The sequence below is a fragment of the Carassius auratus genome, chromosome 1 (assembly GCF_003368295.1).
Source record: "Carassius auratus strain Wakin chromosome 1, ASM336829v1, whole genome shotgun sequence".
Taxonomy (NCBI): Eukaryota; Metazoa; Chordata; class Actinopteri; order Cypriniformes; family Cyprinidae; genus Carassius; species Carassius auratus.
In genome coordinates, this window is record NC_039243.1 from 16,010,924 (window position 1) to 16,024,770 (window position 13,847).

General features: G+C 35.3%; 1 protein-coding gene across 2 annotated transcripts in view; it reads left to right on the plus strand.

Annotated features, from left to right (window-relative positions):
- rasa3 (RAS p21 protein activator 3) overlaps positions 1 to 13,847 on the plus strand; it is a 59,676-nt gene that overhangs the window by 32,684 nt on the left and 13,145 nt on the right. For both annotated transcript variants that reach the window (XM_026254708.1, XM_026254717.1), the window contains exons 6-15: positions 1,269 to 1,349; positions 1,753 to 1,825; positions 7,871 to 7,944; positions 9,834 to 9,938; positions 10,025 to 10,184; positions 11,080 to 11,228; positions 11,306 to 11,420; positions 11,499 to 11,573; positions 11,656 to 11,779; positions 13,736 to 13,842. In XM_026254708.1, coding sequence (XP_026110493.1) covers positions 1,269 to 1,349; positions 1,753 to 1,825; positions 7,871 to 7,944; positions 9,834 to 9,938; positions 10,025 to 10,184; positions 11,080 to 11,228; positions 11,306 to 11,420; positions 11,499 to 11,573; positions 11,656 to 11,779; positions 13,736 to 13,842 — 1,063 coding nt within the window. The remainder of the gene's footprint in view (positions 1 to 1,268; positions 1,350 to 1,752; positions 1,826 to 7,870; positions 7,945 to 9,833; positions 9,939 to 10,024; positions 10,185 to 11,079; positions 11,229 to 11,305; positions 11,421 to 11,498; positions 11,574 to 11,655; positions 11,780 to 13,735; positions 13,843 to 13,847) is intronic.

Consider the following 13,847-nt stretch of genomic DNA (forward strand, 5'->3'; position numbering starts at 1 on the left):
AGTTTCTCTAATAGACACTGGCCACAATTATTGGCACCCCTAGAAATGATTATGAGTAAAAGTACATTCCCATTCATATTTATAATTTTTAGCACATCAGGGTGACTAGGAAGATATAATTGTCCATGCATGATTTCCTGTTTCACTTTAATATAAATATGAGCGCACACAAAGACCAAATTCCCTCAATCTTCCATCACAATGAGAAAAAACAAAGAACTGTTGAGCTTCACAAAATAGAAAGTGGCTGTAAGAAAATGTATCTTCTCAATTCCATCATCAGCACAATAATCTAGAATTTCCAATCAACAGGAAATGTTACAAATCTGCCTTAATGAGAATGTATCTGTATGTTTTTAATGCAACTCGAGGAGGATAGTTTAAGTGGCCAAAGACTCTCCATGGATCACAGCTGGAGAACTGCAGAAAATAGTTGTGTCTTGGGGTCAGAAAAACGTTTTTTCCCACTATTATTGATACTGATAACCAAATAAGGACAGTATATGATGGTGAGTTGTGAAACTGATGCAGTCCGAGCTCAATCCTGAGGATAAATGAGCATCACAGCTCAGTGCATCTTGCACTAACTGCGTCATGACTTTGTTGATTTGAGTGTCTGAAAGCATCACATTGAACAAATGCAGTAGGTCTCAGTTCAGTTTTAGCCCAGTGCTGGACGTCATGGCTGGTTTATTAATGGGTGGCTGAATGACCAGGCCAGACGCAGCATTATATAAACAGGCTTAACACACAGGAAGTGCCCTGGAAGGATCAGATGGTATTAGAGATGCTGTAAATCCCGTTCACTCATCAGCATTAGATCCACATTCACATTCTCAGCCAGGCACTGTTTCATATACATATCTAAATATAAACTACCGCTGTATGTTTATGATGTGATGTGAATCTACTTTGAGTCTGACTGCTGTGTGCTGATTCACCAGGTGATCAGACAAGCGTTTGTCTGTGTAATTCCCTGCTGATGTCATTTAGCAGATGATGTCATTTGTGTTTAAACATAACAGGGCTTGGTTCTGATTGGCCGGATGTGACATCATGTTGGAAGATGGTACAAAAAAATAACAGTGGATTGTTTTGAGGCCATTTATCAAATTAGAATTTTAAAAAATAACTAATGTCAGAAAATGTTTTTATATTTTTCATGAATGCTAAAATTATTTTAAAGAATATATAATCACTGATTATCACAAAAAAACAAAAAAAACATGCTTTTGTGTTTGAAGCACATAATGATTTTCCTTGTGCAGGGTTTTAGAGTGTCAGGATCTGCCCATAGTGAATGGCCAGTGTGATCCGTACGCCGCTGTGTCTTTACTTGGCCCCTCCAGGTAAGATCAAACCTGAAAGCTCATCCAGTTTAAATGTGCTGATTAAGTCTGTTCAATGGCACAGTTCCCACCACCATCAGGACAGCAGTTCAAGGCTTAGTGTGTGTCCTTAAAAAAATAAATATACCTCATTACTATATCCATTGCTTTAGATTTGATTTTAGAGAGATCTCCTCTGCTTAACAAGGCTGCATTAATTTACAGTCACTTTTGATCACTTTAATGCATCCTTGTTGAATAAAAATACTAATTTATAAAAAATAAAAAAAATACGTATTGACTCCTAACTTTTGAATAGTATTGTAAATTCAAATAAGCTGTTGCTCACGTCAGCTGAAATTCATGCAAATCACTGTCAGTGTAACATATCGTAGCGTAACATGCATTTTCTCACCGCTCACAGGTCAGAAGCCAAGAAGACGAAGGTCAAACGGAAAACCAACAATCCTCAGTTTGATGAGGTGTTCTTTTTTGAGGTAGGAACTCCTTGTCCAAGGACGTGACAACTCAGTGTTTTAACAGTATGTGACATATTAAACCACATTATGATTCAGTGAAGTGGCACTGTGACTCCTGCTAAATAGAGTTTGCATGAAGTCTGCTCCTGATTTTTTTTTTTTTTTTATATTATAGTTTTGTTTGTAATCAATGGGCATCCCATCCAATGTTCACATTAGTGCTAAACAAATGTGTTTATTATTATTGTTTTGTTTGTTTTTTTGTTTTTTACATGTATATTATTCTTAAACTTCAGTATTACTGTATTTTCCAGAAGAAGAAAAAATCTAAATTGCATTAAAAAAAAAAAAGTTGCATCGTTATCAGTCAGATTTTATTATCAGATTTCATTCAGAAATAATGTAAAATACTTGTAAATAAAACGAAACATCTCAGAGACTATAAATATGTATTTTAGTTCCACTTACTTAACAGCAAACTTTTACATTTAACCATATTCAGAACCATTGGTGGTTTCTCCATTACGCACCACCAAAGGAAAGGGAAGGATTTTTTTTCTTTCACATTCAACCACAGTGTTACGCTAGCTTTCACTATTCTAGACTGTTTGTTCTGCCTTTAAATAGACCAATCAGCGTCGAGTCGTGTTTTGTGTAGTAGCGCCCCTTTTTGGGCGATTTCTGTCAAACTGAGAATCGCCCCGAGTGCTCTCATAGACTTCCATTTAAAAAAATTTTTTTTTCGAACTGCAGGCACTGCAATGCAATCTCAATGAGTTCCGGTAGGGCTCGCCCTAACATGCTTTCGTCATTGTGCGTAACCTTAACTTGTGCAACGACTGGTGGAAACCGTGACATCCAATAATATTTAAAAACTATTTTGAATTTTAACAACAACAAAAAAAATGAAAAACTACTTTAATATCTTTATCAATGGCGAACATTACCTCCATAAAGGTTATAAAAACATCATCAAAGTAGTCCATGAGACATCAGAGGATCCGTTAGAATTTGTTGAAGCATCAAAAATATATGTTGGTCAAAAAATAACAAAAATTATGACTTTTATTATTGTCTTCTCTTCTGTGTCTGTTGTGAGCACGTCTGGTTGTCCGGTTCACGAACGAATAATTCGATTTAACCGGATCTTCTTGAACCAGTTCACCAAATCGAACTGAATCATTTTAAACGGTTCGCATCTCCAATAAGCATTAATTCACAAATGACTTAAGCTGTTAAATTTTTTAATGTGGCTGGCACTCCCTCTGAGTTAAAATAAACCAATATCTCGGAGTAATTCATTTACTCAAACAGTTTACTTCCAGAAAACATTGTCTGTGAACACAATCCACCGTGCCATTTGCTGTTGCTGGCTAAAACTCTATAGGTCTAAAAAGAAGCCATATCTAAACATGATCCAGAAGCGCAGGCATTTTCTCTGGGCCAAGGCTCATTTAAAGTGGACTGTGGCTAAATGGAAAACTGTGGTCAGATGAATCAAAATTTGAAGGTTTTTTTTTTTGGAAAAATGGGACGCCATGTCATCTGGACTAAAGAGGACAAGGACAATCCAACTTTTTTGGAATCGGGTTTGTAATTTGTAAAAGATGATTCAAATGCGGGTTTTAGGTAGTGTAGAGTAGCGCTTGTTGTGTGTTGTTTCTCCAATCACAAATGCAGACATGGTTTTATGTTTACGCAGCGTGATACACAACATGTAAAAAGACAGTATAAGTCTTTATAATCGGTAATTATGTCCCCACTGGATGCAACAAATTCCTCGTTTATTGGTTTTGTCGAGAGATGTCCGGATCACGGACGAATCGTTCTATTTAACTGGATCTTCTTAGTGAAACAGTCGAATCAGTTCACCAAATCGTCCTGAATCATTTGAAACAGGTCACGTCTCCAGTACACAATTATTCGGTTTATAAAAGTGCCTGACACAGTATGTTAAAGGGATAGTTCACCCAAAAATGAAAATTATGTCATTAATAACTCACCCTCATGTCGTTCCAAACCAGTAAGACCTCCGTTTACCTTTGGAACACAGTTTAAGATATTTTAGATTGGTCCGAGAGATCTCAGTCCCTCCATTGAAGCTGTGTGTACAAACTGAACCAGTTAGTTAGTTTACTACATTATGGATGATGAAGGAAATTTGGTCTTTGTGTACCTCATTTTTATAATCCTGTGGAACAGGAAGTTGTGGCTGGATAATTTCATGCTCTTAGTCACCCTGGTGTGCTAAAAACTGTAAACATGAATGGGAATTTACTTCAGAGATGTTTTCCGCATAAGAATTTCTAGGGGTGCTAATAATTGTGGCCAACATGCATTAGAGAAAAACATTTATTTCACAATGTGAGTTTCCCCCCACTTTCAATTGTTTTACTTCAATTAAATGTTTTAATTTTGTGAATTGTTTTAAAGAAAGATCAACAAGATAAATAATGCAGATTTATTTTCACAGATGCCTTTGCTCATATTTACCAAGGGTGCCAATAGTAGTGGAGGGCAATGTGTGTGTGTGTGTGTGTGTGTATGTGTATGTATATATATATATATATATATATATATATATATATATATATATATATATATATATATATATATAATGAGAAAAAAAACACAAAACAAAATTAACTTTTACAAATATAAAAATAAAAACTGATTCAAAATATGAATAAAACTATAACAGTATCTCAATGATACTAAAACGACTCCGATACGTATTTCAAATAAATATGACATCAGTAAGATCAAACATGAACACACAAAGCCTTTGAGAAGAAGCTTCACATTGAAAGCATGATATTTTAATTTCAGTAAACTCAAAATAAGGTATTGAGAGTGATGAGGTGTTCACGAGGAGAGACGTCATAAGAATCATTGGCTGTTCATGATGTTTATGTTCTGCTGGTTCAGTTGGAAGCCTTTAATATGAAAATAGATCATATCTGAGCTTTCAGGTGTTTACAGTTAAAACAAACACTTGTGGTTTCTCACTATAACACTTTCCACACCCTACAACACACAACATTCACAGGCAGCCATGCAGATCTCTGCTTTAAATAATGCAGCAGTACTAGTAGTGATGATCTTCTCTAATATTTTGCTGCTTTGAGGTTTTGGGGTGCCAGCATTAGTCTGTGCAGTGTTTCCCATACCTTGATTTATTTGTGGTAGCCTGCCACAATATCAAAATTGACCACCACAAACAGATTTTACACAAGATTTTGACTTTGTTGAATAAACATGAGCACTGCACATTTCAAAATCTAAATGTGTTGTGGGTGTTTTTATATTGACGTTTATGTTTTTTAGACACTTTTATCCAAAGCCACTTACAGTGCATTCAGGCTATACACTTTTTTACCAGTATGTGTGTTCCCTGGGAACTGAACCCATGACCTTTTGCGCTGCTAATGCAATGCTCTACCACTTTTTACACAGCAAAAACCCAGAGCAGAGTTGTAAATGTGAACTCATATATATTATTATATTATTATAATATACTTATTATATATATATATATTTCCCCCAGGGGAAGTGCTCCCACACATAGAGTGTAAGTCAGTGGGAAACACTGCTGTGGTTTACCGCGTGAAAGTGTCCACACCCTGCACAGTGATCTGTGTGTTTCCTGAGGGTTTAGTGTTCGTGTTGTTAGACATGACAGCCGGTTTCTCTGGCCTCGTTTACACTGCCTGCTAAATGTGATCCAATTCCAATTTTTTTGCTCTTATGTGACACAGATCTGTTCTATGACATTGTAAACAGGGAAAAACCACATGCATTCTCTGCGGTTTATGTTATATGTGACCGGTGCTGGCTAAATTAGTGTAAATTGGCATGGGCTGTTTTGAGCTACAGACAAAAAAAAAAAATTAAATGTATTATAATCCATAGTTCTCACACTGACTTTCATCCGAAGTGCATGCATATAACGGCACTTCTATTTCCCGATAAATACACACATACATGTATACAGAATTACAGTATTTCAGAATTCACACAAACATAATCTGCTCTTTCTTCAGTGAATGCTATTGGGGGAAAAAATCTGATGTATACATTGTTGGGTAGTGCTGGGCGGTTTGACCAAAAGGTTTTTGTTTTACCGGTTTTCCGGTTTATGACAGGTTTTTTTTTTTTTTTTCGTTTTTTTTTTTTTTTTTTTTTCATGCATAATCAGGTTTACAATGCATTTTCTGCTGGTTGATATTCCAACACGTGCTTGCGGCTAAGATGAGGGAGCAAATTGCTTGTGTTGCCACCTCTAGCGACAATTTTAGCCCGACAGCACAATCATAAAATGGATGTTTTTTCGACGTCGGATTTTTGGAAACCAAAAAACCTCCAAACAACAGACCCTGCTCCTCTTTTTGGCTGCAACGCTTGTTTCACAAATACTCCACAACACGGACTCATTGTGCTTTCACACAGGACGCGTAGCCTAGAAAGAAACAAAAAATGCATTACGTTTATCATTTTATATCTTAATATAAAATGATAAAGGTAATGCATACAATTATAAAAGTAATGCATTTTTTGTTTCTTTCTAGGCTACTTGTACTGTTTTTTTTTGCATCTGTTCTTATGCAAATAGCAAAAGATAAAAAAAAATTGATTTCTTCATTATCGACTTCAAATGGGTGACTCAGTAATTTTTTGTCTGATTCCAACAAATCATTATAAATCATAAATCATTTTGAAGGTCTTTTAATGGAGAATTTCATTTTCCCCCCTAATTTTTTTTCTTTTCTTTTTTCTTTTTTTCTTAATTGCTCATTGTGACTCGTTTTGTCAGCACAAGTCACATTATTTTCATGAGGAAGCACATGTGCAGGCGGTAAATTACAATAATGCATGCACGATGTTCAGGCGGTATGGCAAGTGTAAACACATGAATCGGATATGGGTCACAATTGAAAGAACGTGTAAGCGGACAGCCAAAAACATCGGATATAGGCAACATCAGAATTGGACATCAAGACCTGCAGTGTAAACGAGGCCTCTGTTTCTGGACTGCATAAGTTACACACACACACACACACACACACACACACATGAATGCAGCTCTTAGGACAACAAGACAAGAGTGTGATTGATTGTGAGACACACAATCCGCTCCATTCATCATGCAGCCCTCGCAGCCACAGTCTTTCCACCCACACTGGACACACATCTTCATCATCATCATCATCAGCTCAGTGTGAGATAAACATCCTCATCAGACGTGCATTGTTCACTCATGATCAAACAGGACGTGTGTCTCTGGAGGATCCGTCTGTATTCACAGAAACGTGTCTGTTTAACTGACCCTCCTTGTCATTTAACCATGTCTAACCTGGTCAGTCAAGCAGTCTGTTGTAAAAATGTGTTTAACCAATTCAAGACAACTGTTCTGATTTTTTTCTTTTTCATATAACTAATCAACTTAACCTCAACTACAACATGATTTAAGCAACTTTCTCTTATTGTTTTTTAATTTCCATTTAGTTTTTAGTAATTGAACTTAAAATCGATGTCATTTCAATTAGTTGGATGTAACTACAACATAGTTCAAGTAACATTTTCTGTTAAAAACCTGCAAAACATCTGGTTAATGAAAGTTCTATTCGGTGTAAATGTAGAACAGATTCACTTGTTAAATATCATTGAAGAAAATATGCATGAAATATGAAGGTGAATACTGTACAAACTTGTCTTAAACATATGTCCAGATGTTCTGTTTCAAATGTAGACATTCAGTTTAAGAGGTCAACTCATAGAGTCAAGGCGATTCAATCTTGCAGTATAACAGGCGATTATTAACATGAAATATCAAACATACAGTAGTAGTTCTTCACTGTTTTTTGCGCTTGTGTCTCACATCTTTTGCAGCATCTTGCACATGAAACAGCTTTTTCAAAACCTAGCCTTTTTTAGTTTTTCAGCACAAATTCCTCAGTTTAAAAAAATATATACATTTGAATGAATTGCTCAAATCTGAACCCCCCCCCCCGCCCTCATGTTATAAATATCTGCTTATGTAGTGATCAGTGTTTCATCTCACAGGTGACAAAACCGCTGAGCTACACCAAACGACAGTTCGACGTGGAAGAGGACGACGTGGACAAACTTGCGCTTAAGTGAGTGTGTGTGTGTTAGTGTGTGTGTACCTGGTGTTCCCTATAAAGTGGGGGCCAAATGGGATACAAAATATAGTTGTACAGTTGTATGAGAACCATCAAAAATGGAGAGTCCCCATAAACCACATTTACAAACGTGTGAGTGGGTGTGTGATTCTCAGATGCAGTCTGTATTTGTAATTCAGCATCTTTGCGCATCATGTGCTTTGATGTGAAGTTTATATTCACAGCAGTCTAATAAGGAATGCTGTTTGTAAACCGCATCAGATTCATGAGAACATGCAGTGACTGCAGCAGCTGTGCAGTATTATCATAGGAACTGAATGCTCAGCATGTAACGATTCGTTACTGATAATGGCAGAGACCTAGTTCTTCATCTAAGTTTCTTTTGTGATATGACTGAGTTGTTGTTGTTTTACTCAGTGAGGATGTTATTCCCACACTGTACATTTATAGAAATGGGAATGTGTTTCATTAACGGTGTTATTTTAGTCTGATTGAGAGGCTGTTATAGTTTATAGTTAAAGTCAAGTTTTTGATTTCTTTTTTGTCTACATACTGTATTTTTTTTTTTACTGTTATTTTAGAACATCATAAAAATCTATTTTATTTATTTTTTTATTATTTTCAAGTAAAAATCTTTTTGTGTGTATTTGTTTTAGGTTTTTGTAACAATAGCCCGATTCAGACAGTAATTGTTTCTCATGGGGACATAAGCGATTTTCAACATTTACAGGGGTCGGTCTGATTTTATTGCGTCTGAATCCATATGTGGATGTTTTTCACCCACCACCCACATAAAAATCCCTGGATGAATTACCTAGAGTGGCAACTGTTAAGAATCAATAAGAGAAAAAACTTGAAAAGCACATAAACATTTGTAATTGGTTATTATTATACCAACAAAAGGTATGCAATACAATTTAAAAATATGTATAATATAGGCCTACAATTACATACATAAAAATGTAAACGAACAGCTTTATGTTTACCTTATGTGTTGCCTTAGCTTTTTTCTGCTAATCTCCACATTTTTAATGCCATCTATCATTTTGAGAGATAAAATGCAAGATAGAAAACCATTTCAACTATACTGCATCTGTTTTCCATATTATAATAGGAGATTTAAATAATCAAGTAATAAATGGGATATTATTAAATAGGAAAATGATATGAATATATGATATGTCACGTGATAAGCACGTTCCCGGGTTCATAGGATCACAGAACTGACTTCTCCACTGTGAATGGATCGCCATCTGAATCCATAAGTTTCATCTCTCAGGTGCCATGAAAATGTATTTTTACAGATGTCCACATGAGAAACAATTACTGTTTGAATAGGGCTAATAACATCCTGATCATTAAATATCCACAAAATTAAAACTAAACCAAAAAGAAAGACAGAAATATTGTTATTTTCGTATTTATATTCTATTTTTTATTTTGAATTAGCTTTTATTTTTTGATTTTCAGGTTTCATTGTAATTGTGTGTGTATGTATGTGTATATGTGTGTGTGTGTGTGTGTGTGTATAGGTTTGGTTTTATATTTAATTTGATTACATTGATGTTATAAGTTGAGATTTACAAAAAATATCTTACTGCTGCTATGCAAAATGAATACTGCTGTAAAAAAAAAAGCACCGTATTTGTTTAAAGTGTTTGCAAAACAAATTTTATTGCACTTTTTTTCATATAGCAGTATTTTTAAATGAAAAAGTGCACAATACACTACTTTTTGAATTCATTATTTAATTTTGTGCCTAGCAATGCGATTTATCATGATTTAAAAAAATATATAGTTGGCCAGCACTAATATATAAATAATAATTTTAATTCACATTTACATCATGGATGCTAGTGAATAAGTGTAAACTCTGTTCTCAGGGTGGATCTGTGGACCGCCAGCAATCTGAAGTTCGGAGACGAGTTTCTCGGAGAGGTACGGGTGCCGTTGAAGGTCCTAGGACAGTCTGGTGTTCATGATGCATGGTACGGCTCTCTTCATGCATGTTCTGCCTGAAGCAGCTCGTGTTTTGTGTTCTGAAGCTCATCATTCGCTCCACCGTCTCTTTCAGGTACTTCCTGCAGCCAAGAGATAACGGCAATAAATCAGTGAAGGCGGATGAGCTGGGCTCGTTACGACTCAACATCATTTACACGGAGGACCATGTGTTCCCCACAGAGCATTATAACCCGCTCCGAGACCTGCTGCTGCTGCAGTCCACACATGTCGAGGTCAGTGAGCTCACGCGTGTCTGCTGCTCTTCATCGAGTTAGTTCTGTTGAAGTGTGTTGAGTATCTATTTACTCTTACCAATTCTGAGGTACTACATTATAATATAAACAAATATTATAATAACTAATTTAATAAATAAAATGTATAAAAAATTTATAATCTTTATTTAGTTTTTTTAATTTTAGTAATTTTATCATCTGCTTCTGGCATTTTTATTATAATTTTTATTTATATATATCATTAATTAATTCAATAATCAGTTTTAGTAGGTTTAGTATTTACACGTATTGTATTTCAGTTCATTGCCAAGGCAACATTTCAAATTTAATACATTTTTTTATTTTTTATTTCAATTTGATTTGAATTACTTCAATTTCAGTTATTTTTCATAGTTTCAGTTTTAGTTAAAAAAAAACAACAGTAATTTTTCATTCAGGCTTCAAATGAGTCAAACATAAAATAATATATAGTTAATTTGTAACTAGTCATTTTAATTCTTCAACTTATTGCATTTCAGTCAAGACAACACTAATATGTATCTATATTTTTTGTTTCAGCTTGATTTCACTCACCTGATTAAATTATTTTTAGTTTTATAGCTGTACTTTCATTGTCAGTTTCACGGTCTCTCATGCAGCTAAAAAAAGCAGTTATAGTCACTAAGATGTAGATTTCACTGAATGAGTTTGATTCAGTTCTTTTTTTTAAGTAATATAAGGATAGTTCAATCAACTATTGTTTTAGTTTACATCCTAAAAGCATAAAAAAAATTGTTTAATTATAATAGTTATAGAAAGATACAGTGCGATACAAAAGGTATGAGGTGATCATATTCCCATTTGATTCCAAAGTATATCTAATTTGTCATTATTGATCAACTGTGTTTGTGTGCAGCCCGTCTCTGCGTCTGCGGCTCACATCTTGGGCGAGGTGTGCCGTGAGAAGCAGGAAGCCGCTGTCCCGCTGGTGCGACTCTTCCTGCACTATGGCAAAATCGTGCCTTTCCTCAGTGCCATTGCCCACGCAGAGATCAACCGCACACAGTGAGTACAAACACACGTCACCTGCGCTCAAACGCCTCTACCTCACGTTCCTCACGATGTTCCTCCCGTCCCTCCAGGGATCCCAACACCATATTCCGGGGAAACTCACTGACTTCCAAATGCATTGATGAGACCATGAAGCTGGCGGGGATGCATTACCTGCGGGTCACACTCAAACCCATCATTGATGAAGTGAGTCTGGTCTCAGTGTCCTCTCTATTATAACTGAGTCTGATCGTGAGCACTGCGTTCACTGTTGTTTGCGTGTAGATCTGCACGGACCACAAACCTTGTGAGATCGACCCCGTCAAGCTGAAGGAGTCTGAGAACTTAGACACAAACAGGGTGAGTCTGTTTGGATCTGGGCACAAACCTGATAACTAAAGCCATCAGTCTGATATCAGCTGACGTGTGTCTGTGTCCTCAGGAAAACCTGCGGCAGTACGTGGACCGGATCTTTAACGTCATCACCAGCTCGGGTGTGAGCTGTCCCACCGTCATGTGTGACATCTTCTTTTCACTGCGGGAGTCTGCCGCCTCACGCTTTCAGGGTAAATGCTCACACACCGTTAGATCTGACAGCTCTGTACTCTGCCATTTAAAAAAACTCACTTCTCGTTTGCATTCAAGTGGATTCAGGTCTCTTTTTGGTTCATTTTGTCATTATATTTTAGTTTAAGTTTTGGTAATTTTTCTGTTATTTTAATTAAAATGTTCTTTCAGTTTTATTAATTTTAGTTTTATTATATTTCAGTTTATTGCCAAGAAAGCATTTCTAATTTCAGTTTTCTGTCTAATATTTCAATTAATTAATTAAGAATTTGGAATTTAGTCATTTGTGTCTAGGTTTTTTTATGTCTTGTCTGTATGGTTTTTATTCATTTTTTATATGTCTATTTTCTAGGGCCGGGACTTTAACGCGTTAATTGAGATTAATTAATTACACAAAAAATAACGCGTTAACTAAGATTAATTAATTACAGAAAAAAAAATTCCCGCGTTTTTAATAACTTATTTTTGCACCGCGGAACGTTTCTCACTGAATGAGTTTCGGCGGACCGATTATACTGGAGCACCAACTAGCGTTCGCATATCACCGCAGCAGCACATTGAGCCTCAGGTATCACCTCAACGCAAAACATATAGCAGCTAGCGTGGACTTTACACTTTATGTTGAACTATGTATTATGTTGTTGGTGCAACAGTTTATGTTGAACTCTTTATTGTTTTGGCCAAGGTTATTGAGAGTTGGACTTAGTATGTTATGGCCTCTGAAGCAACAGAGAGATGTTTTCTAATAGTCAGTGTTTCCAATGTTCTGAATGTAATTGACAGTATTGTGTTCTACTTAAAAAAACACTTTACAGAAGGTTCCAGCACCTATAAGCTTCCTGAATTTCTGAAATGTAATATTTCTAAATTGTTTCTAAATATGCTATTGCTACACTTCATGGCAAAAATGCACTGGTCTGCTAGACTTGGTTGAACAAAATAAACAATATTTTGTTGCTTAAGCTCATGTATTCAGTCTTTATTCAATGGTATACTATAAATCCATGTGAAAAAAAATACTTCTCACTGTTCTCAGGTCAAATATTTATATGCGATTAAAATGCGATTAATTTCGATTAATTAATTACAAAGCCTCTAATTAATTAGATTAATTTTTTTAATCGAGTCCCGGCCCTACTATTTTCATTTTACATTTAGCTGAATATATTTCAGTACTTCGGATTAAACTAAAGTAAAACACGTTTAGTCTTTTAGTCATTTTAGTATTTCAATTCACTGTATTTCAGTTTGTTTCTAATTTTAGTTTTGTAATTTCTAAATATTGTAATTTCTATGTTTTTCATCTAATATCTATTGTATTTCAGCTTGATTTCAATTACCAAAAATTATTTTTAATAGTTTTTGTTAACAATAACAATTCTTAAAGATCAAGCAATTATTTTTAATTAACATTTATTTTTATCTTTTCAGTTGTAATATTACTTTTTATTTAAGTTTTAGTCATTTTGTTATTTGTTTGCTGCAAATCTTTAAATATTTCTAAATAGGATTAATGAATCTTTCTTTCAGTTTTTGTTTTAATAATTTTGTACTTCAGCTTGTTTTTCAGTTTGCGTTTATAATTTGTCATTTAGTTTTTTTTATCTAATATACACACACACACACACGAACACACACACACACACATATATATAGCTTGATTTCAATTAAGCAAAACTGATTGTTTAAATGATTTTAGTTTTATAGTTTTATCTTGATTTTCTCGGAATGAGGTTAGCAGTAATAAGTGTCCCGTAACCAAGCATTTGTTTCTCTGTATACTTGTTGTGTTCAAGCCAGCTTCCTGTTTGTTTTTGCTGCTGTGTTGAGCCGTCAGTGTTATACTGCCACCATGCTTCAGATCACAGATGAGCACTGCAGAGAGCAGGACTGTTGTTTTAGTTAAGTCTCAGTCAGAGATCTGTGGTGATGATGATGATTATGTGTTTTCACAGACGACCCGGATGTGCGCTACACGGCTGTCAGCAGTTTCATCTTCCTCCGTTTCTTCGCCCCTGCTATCTTGTCACCGAACCTCTTCCATCTGCGTCCACATCACCCGGTGTG